Here is a 25,477-nt window from a genome sequence, read left to right as displayed (position 1 = left end):
TAGTTCTGAAGTTATATTCGGAAGTTCTATATGTTAATTCATAAAGTATGTTGCTATTATTGGTTTTATGACAAGATAAAACTTGGTATGTTATATGTTGTTATTGTGGGTTTTATGATAAAACCTGGTTTTACCTCAAGTTATAGCTGTTATACTGCCTAAATATTATGAAATTAGGAGTAATGTTTAAAAGTATTGTCTAGTAACTTAGGGTTTTAGAAACGAATATGCTTTGTTGTTAGAGTTATAGGAATCCGACAAAGTCTACATGAGCTACCTCATTCATCAACTAAGATTGGGAATCTTAGTGGAAATCCTTTGACCTGTAACCCTTAATCCCATGTGAGCGAGGAAGTTGTGTATGGATCTATGTGGGTTAACGCCCCATCCGTGGTTGTTGGCTACAACCCAATCGGTTTTACGGTGAACTATAGATCTATGCGGGTTGACGACACCACCCGTGGTTGCCAACTACAACCCAATGGTCTGCGGGTGGTGAACTGTCCTATTTGTTGTTATGGATCCGGCGTCGATGAAGCGTACGGGGGAAGTATTTACCTTGGTGGAATCCTTTATGGCACCAATGGAGGTTTTATTGTGGCACCAATGGAGGAACCATTGGTGGGATATCTTTTAATCAGAGGTTTGTATGTCTAGCAGTGGTTACGGACTCATGGTAGCACAACTTTAGAAGCATTATACTTTGTCGATATACAAGTATGAATGTTAAGTATAAGTTTCCCAAAGACTAATACTCTAAGTACAAGGAAATTGTAGGTATACTACTTGCTCATTAAGTAGACAATTATACCTAGCACACTTACTCGTATAGAATAGAAATAGATTTATATGTAGCGGTTTTACTCGTATAGAATTGAAATAGATTTATACGTAGCGGTTTTACTCGTATAGAATTGAAATAAGATTTATAAGTAGCAACCTTAGTTTGTATGGGATTACATTCATTTATTCATAATATGTGAAAGTTATAGGTATATCACTTATTTAATAAGTAAACCATTATATCTAATATATATATGAAATGTTGGAGAGTCAAAATGATACTTTCAAAACTAAACTTTTGAACTTAGAAAAAGTAGTATTTTCATATGGAGTCAAAACCTGTGAACTCACCAACTTTATGTTGACGTATTTTAAAATGTATGTGTTTTCAGGAAGTTCATAACTATGATACAAGAAATGACGTTACACTGCCCGGTGTTTCCGCCGACGGCCGGGGTGTGACAGATTGGTATCAGAGCTATTAACTATAGTGAATTAGTACTTTCTTAGGAAAGCACGACTATAGTTTAGGTCTTACTCTGTTAGGTTTAGGTATATCCCTTAGCCTACAATATAAAGTATTATTAATTATTCTACTGAAGGACTACTTACGGGAGCGGTGATAGGATAGACATGTCGATTTGGGTTGTTGGATTCCAGAACGGCTATATGCTAAAATGATCCTGCCCTTTCGACTGTCCTGACTGGCCGGTGCCTTATCAGCTAGACCTGAAGTAACAAAGAATAATTAATAGAGCATGAATACAACAAATAATAAATATAGAGTCATATATGAAGACTCAGACCCGCGATGAGAATACACCTAAATACCCAGAATGCTTTTGATCTCTAGGATTTAGATCAGATATTCCAACTAAGGTTTATATGTGCATAGATCTTATCACAACTAGGTGTAGGTGTACAACTATATTTTATTAGATCAGATCATATGAACTATTTAAATTGGGAGTAATATTTTATAGACTAAACACTTGGTGATCTAAAATGTATAGGAACTAAACAAAATGCCTAGAAGAAGTAGCGCTCAGCTAAACCTTAACCAACGACCAAAACCACAACAACAACAACCGCAACCACCACCACTAGAAACAAACCCTCCAATAAGTTCAGTAGAACTTGAAGAAATCATAGCTCAGAGAATCGCTGCAGCTCTTGCTAATGTCACAAGAGGAGGAGGTAGAAATGAAGGCAATGTAGGAACCGCCAGAATGTATACCTACAAGGATTTTATGAATTGCAAACCTAAGAGCTTCCATGGAACGGAAGGGGTTGTTAACTTGATCCGATGGATTGAAAAGACAGAGTCCGTCTTTCAAATAAGCTTCTGTCCAGATGATTGTAAGGTACGATTTGCAGCATGTACTTTCACTGATGCAGCACTTACATAGTGGAACAGCCATGTAAATACAATGGGAATTGATGCTGCAAATTCCATGAAATGGGAAGAGATAAAGATGATGCTGGTAGAGGAGTATTGTCCAAGAGAGGAAATACAAAATCTGGAACAAGAGCTATGGAACCTAACAATGAAGGGTTCAGAGATAAAAGCTTATACCGGTAGATTTAATGATCTTGCAGTGATGTGTCCAGCACTTGTAACCCCTGAATACAAGAAGATCGAGCGATATATTTGGGGTCTAGCATCACAAATCAAAGGAATGGTGATCGCATCGAATCCTTCAACATATGACAGTACCAAGCGAATAACTCATCAACTAACTAGCACAGAAATCCAAGTGGGATTTATAGCTGAGTCTCCCGAATCTGGAACGAACAAGCACAAATTCAATGGGAAGAATCCCAGACAATCATCTGAGGAGAGACAAGATGGGGCAACTAATTATGCAGCCACAACAACAATACCCGTACAACCAAGGAAGTATGTTGGAAAACTCCCATGGTGCACTCATTGTAATCGCCATCACCTAGGTAACTGTTTATAGTGCACTCAGTGTAACAAACAGGGACATACCGTCAGCTACTGCAGTAACACAACACCTACAACAATAAACCAAGGAACAAATACTGGAACCGGTTATGGTGGAGGAAGAACGTGTTATGAGTGTGGCGAAATTGGACACTTCAGGAGGGAATGTCCAAAGTTAAGGAGTCAAGGAAGTTAGGCCGTGGTAGGGCATTCATAATAGGAAGCAGAGAAGCTAAACAGGATCCTGCAGTGGAATCTGGTACAAGATAAACTTTGGGACGAAATTTTATCAACGGGGGGAGAATGTAACACAAGTCAAAATAGGTCAATAACAATCACATGTGATTATACCAATCATGTAATGTGATTTTGTTAAACTAGTAATGTGATAAATGTACTATGTAGTTTATGTTAAATTCTAATACAAATATGAACTTTCTTTATAATACAACTCAAATTATATGTCCATACTATTCCAAAAATATAGAAAACGTCTAAATCTGACTTCGCATGAAGAAGTTATGATAAACCGAACATATAAATCTCTATAATAAAAGGAATTAAAAATATAATTAGAATTAGCTATTGGAGTCTAAAAGAGAGTTGTAGTACTCGTATATACCTGTGCGTGGATATAAAGAACGTCAAAAACGGAGTTCGTATGTGAAAGTTACGACCTTTCGAAGATTCAGCTGTTAGAAACCCTAATCTGACTGAGTTCACGACGTGAGGAGTCATTTTGCCACATTTCAGATCTAGAAGGTACGTGACGAGGCTACGAAGGGATAAGTTCTAATCTCACGACGTGAGCAAGGATATCTCACGACGTGAGGAGTCACATGGCCACCTTCCGAAGCTAGGGACGCAAATGGCAAGTCTACGGGGTGACCAGCCATGGCTCACGACGTGAGACTATATAGCTCATGATGTGAGAGGCCAAAAATCTTCCTATAAGTAGCAGGTCCGACCTTGACACTTCCTTACACCATTTCCATTTATCCTCTCTCCTTTGCTGAAGCCATCTTGCATCTCGAGCCTGGTGATCGCGAACCGCTGACCGTTTCTGCGTAGATTACATAAAATCACGCTACTAGGGTGAGTTTCATGGCCCCACTTTCTAATATTTTCGGGGGAAAACGCATGCTAAATATTGTATATACGTTACTATTATGTCTATATGATGGAATAGTAGTATCAACGTAAATAATTATATTAACCGGGATATAGTTGTTTAAATATAATATTTTGAATATATACAACTATTATCAACTTCTTAGCATGTTATTATACTAATGTAGATCTTGAGTTATACTTAGGATTCTATATATATGTTGTGTGCGATATAGTTCCGAAGTTATATTCGGAAGTTCTATATGTTTATTTATAAAGTATGCTGTTATTATTGGTTTTATGACAAGATAAAACTTGGTATGTTATATGTTGTTATTGTTAGTTTTATGATAAAACCTGGTTTTACCTCAAGTTATAGCTGTTATACTGCCTAAATATTATGAAATTAGGAGTAATGTTTAAAAGCATTGTCTAGTAACTTAGGGTTTTAGAAACGAATATGATTTGTTGTTAGAGTTATAGGAAGCCGACAAAGTGTACATGAGCTACCTCATTCATCAACTAAGATTGGGAATCTTAGTGGAAATCCTCTGACCTGTAACCGTTAATCCCATGTGAGCGAGGAAGTTGTGTATGCATCTATGTGGGTTAACGCCCCATCCGTGGTTGTTGGCTACAACCCAATCGGTTTTACGGTGGACTATAGATCTATGCGGGTTGACGACCCCACCCGTGGTTGCTAGCTACAACCCAACGGTATGCGGGTGACGAACTGTCCTATTGATTGTTATGGACCCGGCGTCGATGAAGCGTACAGGGGAAGTATTTACCTTGGTGGAATCCTTTATGGCACCAATGGCGGTTTTATTGTGGCACCGATGGAGGAACCATTGGTGGGATATCTTTTAATCAGAGGTTTGTATGTCTAGCAGCGGTTACGGACTCATGGTAGCACAACTTTAGAAGCATTATACTTTGTCGATATACAAGTATGAATGTTAAGTATAAGTTTCCCAACGACTTATACTCTAAGTACATGGAAATTGTAGATATACTACTTGCTCATTAAGTAGACAATTATACCTAACACACTTACTCGTAGAGAATTGAAATAGATTTATACGTAGCGGTTTTACTCGTATAGAATTGAAATAGATTTATACGTAGCGTTTTTACTCGTATAGAATTAAAATAAGATTTATAAGTAGAAACCTTAGTTTGTATGGGATTACATTCATTTATTTATAATATGTGAAACTTATAGGTATATCACTTATTTAATAAGTAAACCATTATACCTAATATATATACGAAATATTGGAGAGTCAAAATGATACTTTCAAAACTAAACTTTTGAACTTAGAAAAAGTAGTATTTTCATATGGAGTCAAAACCTGTGAACTCACCAACTTTATGTTGACATATTTTAAAATGCATGTGTTTTCAGGAAGTTAATAACTATGATACAAGAAATGACGTTACACTTCCCGGTGTTTCCGCCGACGGCCGGGGTGTGACAATTTTGATGAAAGACACTGAATCGATGGCTAATTTTTTCATGAGATTAAATAGTATTGTAAAGGTATTCGATCTCTTGGTAAAAAATCGAGGAGATTAAAGTTTCTTTGAGCCACCCCGATACGATTTATTAAAATTATTACATCTATCGAACAATTTGGAGACTTAAAAAAGATGATGATGGAAGAGACTGTGGCTCGTCTCAAACCCCACGAGAGAGACTTTGGAGTTATGGATAACAAGAATAGTGACCTTGCTTGTTACTAATACGTGATGGGTTGGAAACACAATTCAAGCTAATCAACAAGAGAAACTCATCAAACATCTCAAAGGTAAGAGGAAGTCATGGAGGTCGAGGCCGTGGTCGAGGAGGTGGTTGTGAATCTAATGCAAACCGGAGTGACCATAAAAAGATACAAATAAAATAAAAAAATTTAAATGTGAAAATTTTGTATAATTATGAAGTGGAATGCCCAAATAAGAACCGTGATAAGGAACCTCACTCAAACCAATGAAAAATAACCTATTTTAATGATGGCGATCTCATAGGAATATGCATATGGCAAGGTGTCGCTAAAAGAGAAGACAGTGTTAATCTTCTTATATCATGAGAAATTCCGAGTTGAAACTGAGGTACGGTATCTCGAAAATAGTGCTAGCAACCATATAACCGAAGAATATATATTATGGTTCAGTTGAGATTTGGCGACGGTTCAACTATCATTATTTTAGGAAAGGAGTCGATTTGTTCAACTATAAAACTACCAACAACGACTAAAAAATGAAGTATATAACATTCAAATTCTTAAGAATAGTATTCATAGCCTCATATATATTGCAGAATAAGATTGTCGAGTCATAATCGACGGGTCAGACTTGACATTCTTTGATAGAAACAAAACTCTAATTTTTAGAGTTAAAAGATCTCCAAACTGGTTATATAAAACTCTTTTAAGAACCGGTAGAGATCTCATTATTTTGTGAATAAAAGATGGCATAAAAAGATATCTTACAACACCACTTTCTCCTCAACAAAATGGAGTTCTTGAAAGAAGAAATCGAACTATTATGGACATGGAAATACACTACAAGAAAAACGCGATTTTGCTAGGGAAGGTTACTATGGAACGTATTTTCGTTGTTAATCTGCAAATCGTGCTATGGAATGTCGTTTCATAGCAATGTTGCGACCACATTGTCTACGGATTTTATTTCTGGTAGCGAGAGTGGGAGTTGCTAGGGAAAATGCTACTGACTCCATATACGTTGGTATTATGCTACCGATAGTGCTATGGAACAAAATTTGGTAGCAATTTTCCAACGACATTTGTTACCAAATCACTTTCCGTTGTACTGCTGCTATGGAATTCATCATCGTGGTTACTATGCAACGGAGTTTGTGATGGAAACCAATTCCATAGTTGAATTGCTACGGAGGTACCATTCGTAGGTATTTGCTATTGAATTCTGCTATGGAATATGATTTTGTTTGATTGTTTTGCTATGGAACAAAATGTGTAGCTAATTTGTGACGTCATTTGTTGGGATGTTGTATGCTTAATTAATTTTGTTATACTATGGATGAATTATTATTATGATCATTGGAATTTGTAAGATATGGTTTGAATGAAATTTTTTTGAATTGGTAATATGTGGCATAAACTAATGGCTAAAAAATGTAAAAATGAATTATAAAGTAGATATTGCTGGCAAGAAGACTCGAACTTCAGCTTATGCTAGAAAAGGACGCGGTTAAGCCAGTTGTGCTAATCAAGTTGTGTATAATTTCTTGAAAACATAGTATATAATGAATAATTAGCAACGAATTCATTACAAAGTTATTTTTAATTACATTAACCGGGCATATTAAAGTATATAATCTATGTAGATTATTTTCCTTAATAACGAATTCATTACAAACTAATTTTTAATTACATTAAGTATACTTCATCACAAAAACAACATGGGTTTTACAAATACTTCATCCTACTCAAACAACATAGAAAGCAAAAATGACTAAAATGCCCTTTTAACAGAATGATGTAAACACAAAAAAACATCCTGGGGCGAAGCCCGGGCTTTCTTCCTAGTTTACATTTATGTATTGATATTAAACCAAATTACAAATTAACTTCATCACAAAAAACATTAAACACAAAAACATCTAGTCATTATCTTCTTCCTCCTCTTCTTCTTCATCCTCTTCTTCTTCATTGCTCGATGTACTATACTCATAACTACCCTCGCTGTCAGGAATACCATCATTGTCATCCTCATGAATTTCACTTTCTTCATCAATATTATTTTCATTATCTGAACCGTTGCTTGACATTTTGTAATCATCATCATGATTGTCTGTATCGGTTAGACTTGGTATAATGATTTCATTTGATTCAACTTCATCTTCTTGGAAAGCAACATCTTTCTGAGGATGATTTTCATCGGTCCAACCACGAGGTTTAACTTTAAATACAACCCACCAGTCCGAGTTGTTTGTTTTCGAACTTGGGTAGGGAATGTAACACACTTTAGTGGCTTGCATGGCTAAAACAAATGGCTCGAACTTTTTGTATTTTCTTTTGACGTTTACCTCGACCAAGTTATATTGTTTGTGAACCTTAACTCCTATGTTAGGTGTTGGATCGTACCAATGACATTTAAAGAAAACTGTGGTTTTAATTGGGTAACCAGGGTACTCGACTTCTAAAATTTCCTTTACCTTACCATAATAATCACCTCCTTGGCTACTAACACACAATCCGCTATTGGTTGTTGATTTGTTCAGACTATGAGCTTCTGTATGAAACTTGTAACCATTGACAAAGTATACACTATATAATTTCACTTTTTTTAATGGCATTTTGGATAGGTCAGATATAGACTTGTTGTTTATCGGGATCTTACGTGCCTATATGAATAATGGTAAAACACTTAATTAGAGTTAATTATAACCATAACAAAAAATAATAAATTTTAAAAAATACAAAAATAACACCCACATAGTTTTGAAACCATAATGCAAAGTTCTTCTCAACTTTAGCTACAAGGACCTGTTCATCCATATCCCCCATAAGTTCATTCAAATGTTCTTCAAATATTCTATATCACCATTTCACTAATATTTTAAAGTAACTATGAATGTAATAAACAAAATCATGCATGTAAATGTTATTCGATCATAGCAATTACACAACAAATGATTATTACAATTAAAAGTGATGCATATGTTACATACGAACCTGATGTAATGCTTGATCTTATCTTCGTTAAGGAGTATGTAAGTTTGGGCAGCATGTACTTCCTCATCAGACATCATTCTATTCGCGAATCTTCCATAATGACGCCCAGGATATGAAAATATATCTAACATGTCGTTGTTAGCATCCGCTTGCTCATCTCCTCCTCCATCATCATTTCGAGGCAACTTTCTATTACGTATGGGGACACCAGTCTCGAAATAATGAGAGCAAAATATTGATGCTTCACGTAGCAAGTACGCGTTAACAATGGACCCTTCCACTCTAGCTTTATTTTTCACATCTTTTTTCAACTGATTTAGATACTTATAGTGAAGATTGTTTAAATTAGCTTACAAAAATAGCAACATACATTACGATGTACCATACAAACCATTCAAATGGATACATCCACCGATATTGGACAGGACCGGATATCTTCGCTTCGTATGGCAAATGTACTGGTAAATGTTCCATGGAGTTAAAAATACCAGGGACAAAGATGGTCTCTAATTTACATAATATTATTGGGATCTCGGTTTCAATCCTTTCCATGTCTTTTGTTGTGATTGATGTTGCTGTTAATGTTTTGAAGAAAATACTCAACTCTGTTAATGTCTCCCACACTTCTCGTGGCAACATCTCACGAAATGCAATTGGCATCAATCTTTGCATAAAAACATGACAATCGTGGCTTTTCATTCCGAACAGTCTACAGCCTGTTAAATCAACACACCTCCCCAAATTAGAAAGATAACCATCGGGGAAACGCAATTTCTCCACCCAGTGGCATATGGCTTTCTTTTGATTCTTGTCCAGAGTGTAGTATGCTCTTTCATTATCTTCGACTCCTTTTCTCTTCATACAATAGAGCTTCAGATCTCTTCTGGCTGCTACATTGTCCTTCGTTTTCCCCTTGACATCCATTACAGTGTAAAAAAAGTTTTCAAATACATTTTTAACAATATGCATAACATCAAAATTATGTATAATGAGGTTTGTTTTCCAATATGGTAAATCCCAAAATATGCTTTTCTTTTTCCAACCATGATCGCCACATCTTTTGTTTACATCATCAACATTTAGTTCAGTCACTTTTACCAAACCTAATTGTTCAATCTCCTTTAAAGTTTGTTCACCATTCTTACTTGGAGGAGGACCTTCTATCACTTGACGATTCTTCCTGAACTTATTTTTATCCTTTCTATATGGGTGATTTACCTGTAGAAATCTTCTATGGCAGTCAAACCATGACATCTTATTACTATTATCTAGTCTGAATGCTTGTGTATGTTTCCCACAGTGTGGACATGCTAGCTTACCTGCTGTAGACCATTCAGACAACATTGCATATGCTGGAAAATTGCTTATTGTCCACATCAAAGCTGCTCTTAGATGGAAATTTTGTTTTAAAGATATATCATATGTTACTACGCCTTCTTCCCATAATTGATCCAACTCTGCAACAATTGGTTGCAAAAATACATCTAGTTTATGCTTAGGGTTTGACGGTCCTGGCACAAGCGTGGTCAAAAACATGTAAGTCTCTTTCATGCACATAGAAGGTGGCAAATTATAAGGTGTAATAATAATAGGCCAAGATGAATATTGTTTTCCAAATGCTCCATGTGGTGCAAACCCATCTGTACTTAGGCCTAATCTTACGTTACGTACTTCTGCTGCAAATGAAGGATGACTTTTGTCAAAGTGCTTCCAAGCTTCTGAATCAGATGGATGACACATTACTCCAGCATCGTGTCCATGATTCTCGGAGTGTCATCGCATGGAAGCGGCTATGGCTTGTGAAGCATATAGTCTCCGCAACCTTGGAGTCAAAGGAAAGTAATACATTTTCTTGAAGGATACGCGAGAACATCTGGCCAAATTTTTTGACCGTTTGTACCTATCTGCATTGCAGAATTTGCAACGATAAAGATCTTTGTCTTGCCTCCAATATATCATACATCCAGATCTACAGCAGTCAATCATCTCCACATGCAAACGTAGTGCTTGTATTAACTTTTTTCTCTCGTATAAACTACCTACCATATTTATCTCCTCCGGTAACACATCATTTATCAACTGGCAGATAGCATCATAACTTTGCTCAGGTATGCGATACTCTGATTTTGTTTATGCTTTATAAAAATCAGAGTACCTCTTTTAATAAAAATGTTGCGGAATTTGTTCCCAAAAAAACATGATAAATACGTTATCAAAGCATTTCCGAAGAAATGTATTTTTATTCATTTTAAAACATTGGGATGTCATCGTCAATACAGAAACATAAGCATAAACAGAACTTACATTCATTATCACTAGTGATTTATATCTCCTTAATCTCTCAGTGTAATGTAACTTCATATCGACACCTGTGATTCAAATAAACTGAGTGGGTCAGGTTGGGAAACCTGGTGAGTACATAGGGATTTCAACCCACAATAATATAATTATTATGTTTAAACATCAAACAATCAACCCAATTACCCATCCCCATCATCTTCTTTACTGTTAAGGATCTACCCTAAGAATCATCTATTCCTCGTTCATTCATTCCTAAGGATTATCCTAAGGAATCGGCATGAACTCCATCGTTGCCATGGTTTACTCAATAGGCACTAAGTCTCATAGTCGCCAGGGTTATTCTCTTTTATCGATAGTAACGATTACGAGACTCCTCTCACAACACATGTCAAGGGGTTTAGGCACTACGATGCATAGTCGCCAGGGTTAATCTCGTCTATCGACAGTGTCGTTTCCGAGACTCCTCTCACAACACATGTCAAGGGGTTTTCTTTTTTAGTACAGCTGGTGAGCACACAGTTCAAAACACCTACAGGTTGCGAGCCTGCTAGTGTCCACTGGACTGTCTAGAATAGTCCGTGGTTGTCATCCATACTCTGCTGAATGACGGGGCCAACACATGGGTAAAAGGCTTCTCTCATGGTTTACCTCTCACCCTTATCTCACGGTCTATATCACCTCTCATTTCATCATCTAACTCATATTTCATCTACCCATGTTTTACCCAACATATTTTGTAGATATAAAATACATATACAGTTTAAATCATTTAAAACTTGTATAAAATCGTTCATCCAGCATAGATAGCAAGTATACAGATAATATGCACACATAGCACGTAGTTTATATAAAATACTTCATATCTATGTGTAAGATGAAAGTAACTATGCACTCACCTGGTAAGGTGGTGAATCGGTACTCGGACAGCACTTCGTTATCTCAAAACAATTTTCTCTTGACAAAACCTAGTATCAATTACACTAGGGTTTAGTCTAACGTTAACCGCGACTAATTAATAGTCTAGATATTATTACTATTATATAAACGTTAAGAAACACTCTTATATAACTCATAATAATAGCCCAAATAATTATTTTAAGGTCCTAATAATGTTACTATATTGAAACATAAGTTATACTAAAGATAGGGTAGGCGTAGCTCATTTACATCGGGTTTTTCTCAAAACCAGGCTCCACCGAAGCAGATTTTCTGAGCCGAAGGCTCTTCTTTTCGGATCCGTCAGGCGCTTCGGGGCTTCCGCCTCGTGCTAGGGAGTTACCCTAGGCTTTGGGGGGTTAGGGAGGCTTAGAGAGAGTTTCTAGAGAGAGAAAGTAGAAGTGGGAGGTGTGAGGAGAAGGTTTCACCCGACACCCTTATTTATAGGCTGGGAAACAGCCCAACTCGTCGAGTAGGAGGACCTACTCGTCGAGTCCATGCCACATGTCACCCTCTGGTGGCTAGCCTTGGGGAGGAAGCAACGGCCAGGAGTTCGCCACGTCACCTGATTTTGCACAGTAGCCTCCCGACTTAGAAAAATCATAACTCTCGCATACGAGCTCCGTTTTCGACTTTCTTTATATCCACGTGTAGGTAAAAACAAGATCTACAACTTTCATTTAGACTCCGTCGGCTAATTCTCTACCGATCTTAAATTTAACAGTAGGTGAATATTAGACTGTTAAATGACCGCGAAGAATTCCTAACTCCTTCATATGGACTCCGTTTTCGTCTGTATTTTTATCGTTGAGTTCCTATTAATGAGATCTTCAACTCGCATTTAGGTTGCATAGCCCAAAAACCGCTCGAACTAAAATTCGAGTTTCGGGCCGTGCACTGTTATGCCAAATCTTAGAAAAATCATAACTTCCTCATACGAAGTCAGATTTGGGCGTTCTTTTTTTGTATGTTCTCGGTTTAACGTATACTACAAATTTTGTTTAGATCACTAAGTCTAAAAATTCATCTATCATAAATTCACTATTTACGTCTCCCGGTGTCGTGCCGGTTTTGCCGAAAAACTTCGACGAGCCATAACTTCTTCGTTATAACTCGGATTTCGGCGTTCTTTATATGTACGGAACCCTTGAGACATATTATACAACTCGGTTAAGATTATTTATTCTAAATAATCTTTTGTTGAAAAGTCGTTTTCGACCCCTATTATCTCTAAATTGACTAGCCCGGATCTACGGGCGTAACAATTATCTCCCCCTTAGGATGATTACGTCCCGGAATCATCAACGAAACAGGGCAGTATAATGACTCAATACATTATCTCTTCATCCTAGGTAATAATCGTAACTTCCTTGTTTCTTCGAATGAGTATCTGACTCTTGGACTTATGGACTGCAGGCGATGCTTGATCTTGCACTTGCTCCCTATCTCACGTTAGACTCCAAATTATGACCTTCAAGTCACAATCTCGATCCTCACTGGATACGAACTTAAGATAAGTTCTTTTATTACTACAATGGAACGATGTGTCATATTCTAATGACCTATCATCTTATGTTGCAACGCTTAGACTCATGTCTCTTAGAGTCTTCCAGAACAGACTATACCTTCCTTCATGTTCTAATCTCATCTGAAAAGGTAGCATTTCTAGCTACAAGCAACCGTCGTGAACCTCTACTGATCGCTTTGATTAATTCTTCCAGCTTAAGTCAGGTGCTACATCGGACTTGGTTCTCTTAACCATGTAACATACTCGTCTTATTCGGACTCAATTTGGTATGACCAGTAGGGTCGGAATAACAATCATCTTTTTAGTCATTACCGAAACGATGGTAACGACATACTTGAATAAAAAGGAATGAATTAGTAGCTTCTTGGTAACCTTGTGACTTTTCCTGATCCAAGCATGAGTCATGTGCTTCCGGTAGTATAGGCCTCTACTACTTTTCACACCTACTCATACTCGTCCCAAGTATTGTCTCACGGTTCTCCAAGTCATTATTACAAAAACAATTTTAACACATACAAATGTGTCCAAATAATCATATAATTTTCCCTAGACTCTACTAGGACTTCTTCCATGCATATCTTCAACAACAATTCTGCTTCAACTCGGTTGGTGATGGAAACACCAGACGATAGGCAAACTTTAGGAATTACACCAATCGTTCTATCATCCCACCAATCAAATGTGTACATTCTTATGTACCATACTCCTCTATATGTAACGCTATTTTATGAGACGTATTCTAAAATCAAGATACCACTCTTACGATATATTCTGATAGGTATCATTCACTATTGTAAGCCTTCTCATTTCCTCCATTTATTCAATTCACTACGAGTCTTCACCAGGATGTTCTGCACACCAAAGCCGTTGTTTGGTGTATTGAGATGAGAATATAGATAGAGGAAGGTTTAGACGCGAATTCCTCCTTATTAATTCGAAAAATTACATGCCAGTTCTAATATCGTAATTAAACGTTTATAAATCTGAACACATAAAGTTTCCAGATCCGGTCGGCAACAGACCATAGATCTGATCAAACGATAACATCATAAAGCATCACAAATCACTTAGCACATAAAAGCAATTTAGGCATCTTCCCTAAATGAGCTAGTGCCCGTGTGTATTCAGGTGTACTTCCTAAAATATATTAGACACACTCCTCACGATCATCGCTTAGCATTCTAAGTTTAAGTGTAGAAATAAATCCTTATTCCTAGTTCGCTTAAACTAATTCTCTGATACCAACTGTGACATCCCCATTTTCACGGCCAGAAAAGACCGATTTTGTTTATGCTTTATAAAAATCAGAGTACCTCTTTTAATAAAAAATGTTGCAGAATTTGTTCCCAGAAAAACATGATAAATACGTTATCAAAGCATTTCCGAACAAATGTATTTTTATTCATTTTAAAACATTGGGATGTCATCGTCAATACAGAAACATAAGCATAAACAGAACTTGCATTCATTATCACTAGTGATTTATATCTCCTTAATCTCTCAGTGTAATGTAACTTCATATCGACACCTGTGATTCAAATAAACTGAGTGGGTCAGGTTGGGAAACCTGGTGAGCACATAGGGATTTCAACCCACAATAATATAATTATTATGTTTAAACATCAAACAATTAACCCAATTACCCATCCCCATTATCTTCTTTACTGTTAAGGATCTACCCTAAGAATCATCTATTCCTCGTTCATTCATTCCTAAGGATTATACTAAGGAATCGGCACGAAGTCCATCATTGACATGGTTTACTCAATAGGCACTAAGTCTCATAGTCGCCAGGGTTATTCTCTTTTATCAACAGTAACGATTACGAGACTCCTCTCACAACACATGTCAAGGGGTTTAGGCACTACGTTGCATAGTCGGCAGGGTTACTCTCGTCTATCGACAGTGTCGTTTCCGAGACTCCTCTCACAACACATGTCAAGGAGTTTTCTTTTTTAGTACAGCTGGTGAGCACACAGTTCAAAACACCTACAGGTTGCGAGCCTGCTAGTGTCCACTGGACTGTCTAGAATATTCCGTGGTTGTCATCTATACTCTGCTGAATGACGGGGCCAACACATGGGTAAAAGGCTTCTCTCATGGTTTACATCTCACCCTTATCTCACAGTCTATATCACCTCTCATTTCATCATCCAACTCATATTTCATCTACCCATGTTTTACCCAACATATTTTGTAGATATAAAATACATATACAGTTTAAATCATTTAAAACTTGTATAAAATCGTTCATCCAGCATAGATAGCAAGTATACAGATCATATGCACACATAGCACGTAGTTTATATAAAATACTTCATATCTATGTGTAAGATGAAAGTAACTATGCACTCACCTGGTAAGGTGGTGAATCGGTACTCGGACAGCACTTCGTTATCTCAAAACAATTTTCTCTTGACAAAACCTAGTATCACTTACACTAGGGTTTAGTCTAACGTTAACCGCGACTAATTAATAGTCTAGATATTATTACTATTATATAAGCGTTAAGTAACACTCTTATATAACTCATAATAATAGCCCAAATAATTATTTTAAGGTCCTAATAATGTTACTATATTGAAACATAAGTTATACTAAAGATAGGGTAGGCGTAGCTCACTTACATCGGGTTTTTCTCAAAACCGGGTTCCTCCGAAGCAGAGTTTCTGAGCCGAAGGCTCTTCTTTTCGGAGCCGTCAGGTGCTCCGCGGCTTCCGCCTCGTGCTAGGGAGTTACCCTAGGCTTTGGGGGTTAGGGAGGCTTAGAGAGAGTTTCTAGAGAGAGAAAGTAGAAGTGGGAGGTGTGAGGAGAAGGTTTCACCCGACACCCTTATTTATAGGTTGGGAAATAGCCCAACTCGTCGAGTAGGAGGACTTACTCGTCGAGTCCATGCCACATGTCACCCTCTGATGGCTAGCCTTGGGGAGGAAGCAACGGCCAGGATTTCGCCACGTCACCCGATTTCATACAGCAGCCTCCCGACTTAGAAAAATCATAACTCTCGCATACGAGCTCCGTTTTTGACGTTCTTTATATCCACGCGTAGGTAAAATAAGATCTACAACTTTCGTTTAGACTCTGTCGGCTAATTCTCTACCGATCTTAAATTTAACAGTAGGAGGAGATTAGACTGTTAAATGACCGCGAAGAATTCGTAACTCCTTCATACGGACTCCGTTTTCGTCTGTATTTTTATCGTTGAGTTCCTATTAATGAGATCTTCAACTCTCATTTAGGTTGCGTAGGCCAAAAACCGCTCGAACTAAAATTCGAGTTTCGGGCCGTGCACTGCTATGCCAAATCTTAGAAAATTTATAACTTCCTCATACAAAGTCAGATATGGGCGTTCTTTTTTTGTATGTTATCGGTTTAACGTATACTACAACTTTTGTTTAGATCACTAAGGCTAAAAATTTCTCTATCGTAAAATCATTATTTACGTCTCCCGGTGCCGTGCCGGTTTTGCCGAAAAACTTCGACGGGTCATAACTTCTTCATTATAACTCGGATTTCGGCGTTCTTATATGTACGGAACCCTTGAGACATATTATACAACTCGGTTAAGATTATTTATTCTAAATAATCGTTTGTCGAAAAGTCGTTTTCGACCCCTATTATCTCTAAATTGACTAGCCCGGATCTACGGGCGTTACAATTACAGCAAATAGTTGTGTCACTTTTTTACATCCAGACCACAATTCTTTATCAGCTGCATCTAGCATATCAACGAATTTTTTATCTAGTGCATTTGGCTCCTCTTCGGGATCACTATTATTTAAATCAGGAGTCATTGCATCTATGACCATATCTCTATAAGAACATGCACCTTCACTAAAATTTGTGTTTGAATCATCCACCCCTAAAAACAAATTGTCATCATCAATTGATTTTTCCCCATGTTTATCCCAACACCAATATTCCTCAACAAAACCAAACTTGTACAAATGAGTCTTAACAGTATCAACTTCTGTATATGGTATGTTACGACATTTTATGCATAGGCATTTGATTTTATTTTCGTCCATGAACCTATGTTAACTGGGAGCAAAATCTATAAAATTTTTCACTCCTTGTACGAAAACATGCGAGATACAACTACTACTATCTTTTCTTTCATACATCCACTTTCTACTTGGATTGTTCATTGTCTTAAATCTGTAAAGTATAAATGTAAATAACACAATATTAATTATATGTTCATTAATGTTGATTTGAATTCATATATGACATTTGAAATAAATATGTAGTTACCATACAAACATCACAAAGGTACCTTCACAACGACTCGTTTCACAAAGCTAATGACCGAATGATGAACAAATCTTCAAAGTTTTCTAATTTGAATGGTTGAACAACTTTTGTAATTGGATAATGGCTTAGAATATTAGTAGAATGCTTTAATTGGGATTGCCACTTGCGGAACATATATTCAAACAGAGTGTGTATCGATTAGGGAACCATCGACAACCCTTGATTTCAATGTGTTGGATGGATATTAGGTCATATTATTGGGTAGATATTATTCAATAATAGGTTAAAACCCATGTAGTATACGGGTAATTATAAATTTAAATAACATTCATAATAAATATAAAAATATAGATCTACTTAAAATATAAATACTATATATATATATATATAGCATTTTTCTTAATAACGACTTGATTAAACAAATTTTTTTATTTCCATAACAAAAATGCCGCCTTCACTTTATAAATTGCAAATAGACCAAAGTGCCCGTGAAATCTAACCAAATTGGTCACAATGAACTTTTGGTTAGTAAAATGGAAAAGACAAAAATAACATACATATCAAAAGTAACATATATATACATACATATCAAAAGTAACACCAAAATACACATACAATATGCATCACTAATTGTGTGAATCAAACAACTATCATATATACAATTACTCAAAAGTAATGTCAAACATCCTAGCAAACTTTACAAAACATTCATCCCACAAACAAATTTCACAATTCAATAACCAACTGTTTTGATTCATAAAAGCTATTCCATAACTGCTCACAGAAGGATGCTTTGCACAACTTCTATGTAAGCCATGGAATTTTATCTGCTTTGACCGCCTTACCAAGTGGTTTTGAACCTTGTTACAAGTATGCCTTATATTCCAACTCCTTCTACTTTTAACATAGGCATTATTTAACATGATCAGAGCTTCTTCCTTCCTTTCAATGCCTTCGGCCATCAACATCATTCCCAAGACGAAGATCGCATCCAACTGCCCCTGATCGGCTGTATTTTGAAGCAACTGTTTCCCTACTATTTCTTCCCCTAACGTAAAATACTTCGCCTGACATACAAATAAGTAATCATACAATTTTAAAAATACAAATATAGAAAACTAATTGAATTCGAAATAATCCGATTGGTTAAAAAAAGATTACCATTCCATCGTTGAAGAGTACGTGTGGGTTGTTCAACATTCTGCATCTCCTTATGACTTCATACTGTCTAATACTTAAGGGACGAAACCATAGTCGATTTGTGTCTATGATTTTATATATTGCGTCTGATGTTATAGAATCCCTAAATAGTTTCCAACTATAATTCACACAAATCAACAAAGTTAATCTATTAACCACTAAATTAAATATGTATATAAGTATAATATAAGTAATACACATCATACTTACACTAACAGGCACTTAAAAGCATCGATTGGTGAATTTCCTCCAACCGTAGTTACTATTTTTTCGATCAAGTGCGATGGCCCTTAAAAGCATCGATTGGTGAATTCTTGTCAACCATGGACACCATAAGCCATTACCATGTGGACCAATGGCACATATGTCATCCATGGACAACATAAGCCATTACCATGTGGACCAATGGTCCATATGTCATCCATGGACACCATAAGCCATTACCATGTGGACCAATGGCCTATATGTCATCCATGGACACCATAACCCATTACCATGTGGACCAATCGCCCATATGTCATCCATGGACACCATAAGCAACTACCATGTGGACCAATGGCCCATATGTCATCCATGGACACCATAAGCCACTACCACGTTGACCAATGGCCCATATGTCATCTATGGACACCATAAGCCACTACCATGTTGACCAATGGCCCATATGTCATCTATGGACACCATAAGCCATTACCATGTGGACCAATGGCCCATATGTCATCCATGGACACCATAAGCCACTACCATGCTGAACAATGGCCCATATGTCATCCATATGTCAACCATGGACACCATAAGCCATTAACATGTGGACCAATGGCCCATATGTCATCCATGGACAACATAAGCCATTACCATGTGGACCAATGGCCCATATGTCATCCATGGACACCATAAGCCATTACCATGTGAACCAACGGCCCATATGTCATCCATGGACACCATAAGCCATTACCATGTGAACCAACGGCCCATATGTCATCCATGGACACCATAAGCCAATAACATGTGGACCAATGGCTCACATGTCATCCATGAACACCATAAGCCACTACCATGTGGACCAATGGACCATATGTCATCCATGGACACCATAAGCCACTACCATGTTGACCAATGGCCCATATGTCATCCATGGACACCATAAGCCACTACCATGTTGACCAATGGCCCATATGTCATCCATGGACACCATAAGCCACTACCATGTTGACCAATGGCCCATATGTCATCCATATGTCAACCATGGACACCATAAGCCATTACTATGTGGACCAATGGCCCATATGTCCATGGACACCATAACCCATTACCATGTGGACCAATGGCCCATATGTCATCCATGGACACCATAACCCACTACCATGTTGACCAATGGCCCATATGTCATCCATATGTCAACCATGGACACCATAAGCCATTACCATGTGGACCAATGGCCCATATGTCATCCATGGACAACATAAGCCATTACCATGTGGACCAATGGCCCATATGTCATCCATGGACACCATAATCCATTACCATGTGGACCAATGGCCCATATGTCATCCATGGACACCATAAGCCATTACCATGTGGACCAATGGCCCATATGTCATCCATGGACACCATAAGCCACTACCATGTGGACCAATGGACCATATGTCATCCATGGACACCATAAGCCACTACCATGTTGACCAATTGCCCATATGTCATCCATGGACACCATAAGCCACTACCATGTTGACCAATGGCCCATATGTCATCCATGGACACGATAAGCCATTAGCATGTGGACCAATGGCCCATATGTCATCCATAGACACCATAAGCCACTACCATGTTGACCAATGGCCCATATGTCATCCATATGTCAACCATGGACACCATAAGCCATTACCATGTGGACCAAAGGCCCATATGTCCATGGACACCATAAGCCATTACCATGTGGACCAATGGCCCATATGTCATCCATGGACACCATAAGCCACTACCATGTTGACCAATGGCCCATATGTCATCCATATGTCAACCATGGACACCATATGCCATTACCATGTGGACCAATGGCACGTATGTCATCCATGGACACCATAAGCCATTACCATGTGGACCAATGGCCCATATGTCATCCATGGACACCATAAGCCATTACCATGTGGACCAATGGCCCATATGTCATCCATGGACACCATAAGCCATTACCATGTGGACCAGTGGCCCATATGTCATCCATGGACACCATAAGCCACTACCATGTGGACCAATGGCCCATATGTAATCCATGGACAACATAAGCCACTACCGTGTGGACCAATGGCCCATATGTCATCCATGGACACCATAAGCCACTACCATGTGGACCAATGGCCCATATGTCATCCATGGACACCATAAGCCACTACCATGTGGACCAATGGCCCATATGTCATCCATGGACACCATAAGCCACTACCATGTTGACCAATGGCTCATATGTCATCCATGGACACCATAAGCCACTACCATGTTGACCAATGGCTCATATGTCATCCATGGACACCATAAGCCATTACCATGTGTACCAATGGCCTATATGTCATCCATGGACACCATAAGCCATTACCATGTGAACCAACGGCCCATATGTCATCCATGGACACCATAAGCCAATAACATGTGGACCAATGGCCCATATGTCATCCATGAATACCGTAAGCCACTACCATGTGGACCAATGGACCATATGTCATCCATGGACACCATAAGCCACTACCATGTTGACCAATGGCCCATATGTCATCCATAGACACCATAAGCCACTACCATGTTGACCAATGGCCCATATGTCATCCATGGACAACATAAGCCACTACCATGTTGACCAATGGCCCATATGTCATCCATATGTCAACCATGGACACCATAAGCCATTACTATGTGGACCAATGGCCCATATGTCCATGGACACCATAACCCATTACCATGTGGACCAATGGCCCATATGTCATCCATGGACACCATAACCCACTACCATGTTGACCAGTGGCCCATATGTCATCCATATGTCAACCATGGACACCATAAGCCATTACCATGTGGACCAATGGCCCATATGTCATCCATGGACAACATAAGCCATTACCATGTGGACCAATAACCCATATGTCATCCATGGACATCATAATCCGTTACCATGTGGACCAATGGCGCATATGTCATCCATGGACACCATAAGCCATTACCATGTGGACCAATGGCCCATATGTCATCTGTGGACATCATAAGCCACTACCATGTGGACTAATGGACCATATGTCATCCATGGACACCATAAGCCACTACCATGTTGACCAATTGCCCATATGTCATCCATGGACACCATAAGCCACTACCATGTTGACCAATGGCCCATATGTCATCCATGGACACGATAAGCCATTAGCATGTGGACCAATGGCCCGTATGTCATCTATGGACACCATAAGCCACTACCATGTTGACCAATGGCCCATATGTCATCCATATGTCAACTATGGACATCATAAGCCATTACCATGTGGACCAATGGCCCATATGTCCATGGACACCATAAGCCATTACCATGTGGACCAATGGCCCATATGTCATCCATGGACACCATAAGCCACTACCATGTTGACCAATGGCCCATATGTCATCCATATGTCAACCATGGACACCATATGCCATTACCATGTGGACCAATGGCACGTATGTCATCCATGGACAACATAAGCCATTACCATGTGGACCAATGGCCCATATGTCATCCATGCACACCATAAGCCATTAAAATGTGGACCAATGGCCCATATGTCATCCATGGACACCATAAGCCATTACCATGTGGACCAGTGGCCCATATGTCATCCATGGACACCATAAGCCACTACCATGTGGACCAATGGCCCATATGTAATCCATGGACAACATAAGCCACTACCGTGTGGACCAATGGCCCATATGTCATCCATGGACACCATAAGCCACTACCATGTGGACCAATGGCCCATATGTCATCCATGGACACCATAAGCCACTACCATGTGGACCAATGGCCCATATGTCATCCATGGACACCATAAGCCACTACCATGTTGACCAATGGCTCATATGTCATCCATGGACACCATAAGCCTCTACCATGTTGACCAATGGCTCATATGTAATCCATGGACACCATAAGCCATTACCATGTGTACCAATGGCCTATATGTCATCCATGGACACCATAAGCCACTACCATGTGGACCAATGGCCCATATGTCATCCATAGACACCATAAGCCACTACCATGTTGACCAATGGCCCATATGTCATCCATATATCAACCATGGACACCATAAGCCATTACCATGTGGACCAATAGCCCATATGTCATCCATGCACACCATAAGCGCACTACCATGTCGACCAATGGCCCATATGTCATCCATGGACACCATAAACCACTACCATATATATTGACATGACCCGTACGTCTTTTGTATATAAATTTCAGGTTTAAACAGAAAAGCATAAAGATGTATAGTTTATTAATGTTTAGTCCTCGTATATAATTTTAAGTTAAAATTATACTATGAACACATCGTTAGTCTATGTTCTTTCTTGACGTTATTTATATGTATATACCCTATCTATCAATCTGTAACTACTTTAAATAAATTTGAATTACTAAATATTTAGCGGTAATTAGCACAGTTTGAATTATTTATTAGCGGAGGTTCAAAGTATTTCACAATTCGTTTCCCTCCAACCTACACACATTTATGCTGCATATTAGGGTAATTACGTTTACCGATTCGGAATAGGGTTTACATTTTCTGTAATCATCATCTCCGGCGGCTTATTGATCGAAATCTTTGTTCGTTATACGTTTGTGCACTGACTTTGGCGATATAGGTTGTCACTCATCTAATATTTATATTTATTTAATTTAGTGTTGTCGTGACGATCGATCGTTTTTTGTTCTCTAATCATCTTCATGTAAATTGGTTTTGATTGTATTCAATAGTTTGCATGCAAAGTAATGCCTTCATATATAATTTATTTTTATTGTTTGTGTCAGAAAGATGTCGACCTCGAAAGCAAAAGGAGCATCCGGTGTGAAGCCAACTAAATTCATTGCACCACAAGTTATGAAACGCAACAGGATTTCTGCTGCAAAATTCGTAAACAGACAGTTACAAGATGAAGAAATCGACTTCCCAATACCAACAATCACATCCAAATCGATTGAGAAGTAGTGGTCAGAGTTCACCTTATTCTGGGTTTCTAGATCAGTTAGCACATGTTCATATCAAATTTCTTGCAACTATTACTTCTACTTTGCGTTTTTCTTTTTGCTCAATTGATTTATTTTCTCTATTGAAATTCTTTTTCATATGTTTTGCGTGCTATTATACAGGTTGTATTTTTTTGCTGCCCTATTTTTCATTTTTCATGTACTTTATGTTTCTATTGCACGATTGGAATACATCTAATTACACGGGTTCATTGAAGGTACTACTTTCATATGTACCTTGTGGAACACTGATATGCATACAACCTATTTGTTTAAATGCCTAAGCGAGGGTACAGTTGCCATGGCATCTTTATTAGTATTGTTATGATTTATCTGTATTAATATTGTTATGATTTATCTGTATTAATGTATTACATCTTTCATGTCATGTTTGTTTTAGTGTGTGTAGAGAAAGGGAGTGATGGAATGAGTCAATTAGTTAACTTTCTTTAGATATGAATGTTAATGAGATAATTATGGAGTTTATATATTTATTTTTCTTAATGTAGGTGTTTGCTGCTTTTTTTAGTTTCAAATGTTGGTGGAGTCAACAATTTACAATACCATTGAAAGGGTCAATGGTATTGTATATTAGCATGTAGGGATATCATTCTTAATTGGTTTCATTGGATATGTTTGGATATTTTTTTGCTCAGGTGGTTTCATCAAAATTTGTGGGTTTTGATTGGATCGTATAGTAAATTTGTTTGTTGTTCTATGCATGTAATCGCTTTATTGGTTTGATGCTTTTTTGGTGAAGCCCCAAAAGTTAATGTCGTTTTGCTATATGTCCCCAACATGGAGTAGGTTTGGTTGATGTTAAATTTAGAAGTGTCAATTGATTTTTAGGTGGTTGCTATTAGTTTGATTCCGTTTACATTCTTGCTACATGCTAATTGTATTTTATTTGTATTTGGATCATTTGTAAAGGTGATTCCGATGATTAACGGTACAATGGAACTATGTTATATTTCGGAAAAAATGATGAATTAGAAGAATTGAGAGAGTTTCCAAGTAAACAAAAAGAGGAAAACGAAGAACTTATGGAAATAATGAAAGCCAAAGATCAACAACACAACACAAAACGCAAGCAGCTTGAATGACAACTACAATCGGCAAAGAAAATTGTTAAGGCTTTTAAAGAACTGCAAAAATAGTAGTTAATAGAGTGTTGATTTGTTTATCGCAAAGTATTAATTTTAGATTAACCGGTTTTCATTTTCCATGTAATACATAATTATTGTTTTATTTTATGATATAAATGTTATTTGATTTTTTTTTGTTTATATATATTATTACAAAATAATTAGGATTTAATTTGTAAAATAGTTATCCATTCATAGCTATCCAGCTTTGCAACGAAAATATATCGACGTTATTTTCTATGGAATCTGCTATGGAATATAAACCATGGATTTTGTTAGGGA

The 25,477-nt window shown here is 37.7% G+C and overlaps 1 protein-coding gene across 1 annotated transcript; it reads right to left on the bottom strand.

The window, feature by feature from the left end:
• Nucleotides 1-7,440: 7,440 nt before the first annotated feature.
• On the bottom strand, nt 7,441-10,299 carry LOC145105436 (uncharacterized). Its single transcript, XM_079042539.1, has 5 exons — nt 8,947-10,299; nt 8,560-8,882; nt 8,320-8,419; nt 7,580-8,228; nt 7,441-7,451 (listed from the first exon to the last, which is right to left on the bottom strand). Exons 1-5 carry the CDS (start codon nt 10,297-10,299, stop codon nt 7,441-7,443), a joined length of 2,436 nt encoding a protein of 811 aa, XP_078898665.1.
• Between the last annotated feature and the right edge of the window lie 15,178 nt (nt 10,300-25,477).

This window comes from Lactuca virosa, chromosome 4 (genome assembly GCF_052849685.1).
Source record: "Lactuca virosa cultivar CGN04683 chromosome 4, Lactuca_virosa_CGN04683_v6, whole genome shotgun sequence".
Classification (NCBI taxonomy): domain Eukaryota; kingdom Viridiplantae; phylum Streptophyta; class Magnoliopsida; order Asterales; family Asteraceae; genus Lactuca; species Lactuca virosa.
Note: the sequence above shows the minus strand (reverse complement) of the source record. Positions and strands in the feature narration are given on the sequence as shown.

Coding starts and splice junctions, on each gene's coding strand:
- LOC145105436 (XM_079042539.1), bottom strand. CDS start 10,299: ATGTGTCATCCATCTGATTCAGAAGCTTGGAAGCACTTTGACAAAAGT. Junction 8,883..8,946: donor TGTATCCATTTGAATGGTTT/GTATGGTACATC, acceptor CTTCACTATAAG/TATCTAAATCAGTTGAAAAA. Junction 8,229..8,319: donor CATTATGGTTTCAAAACTAT/GTGGGTGTTATT, acceptor TTATTCATATAG/GCACGTAAGATCCCGATAAA.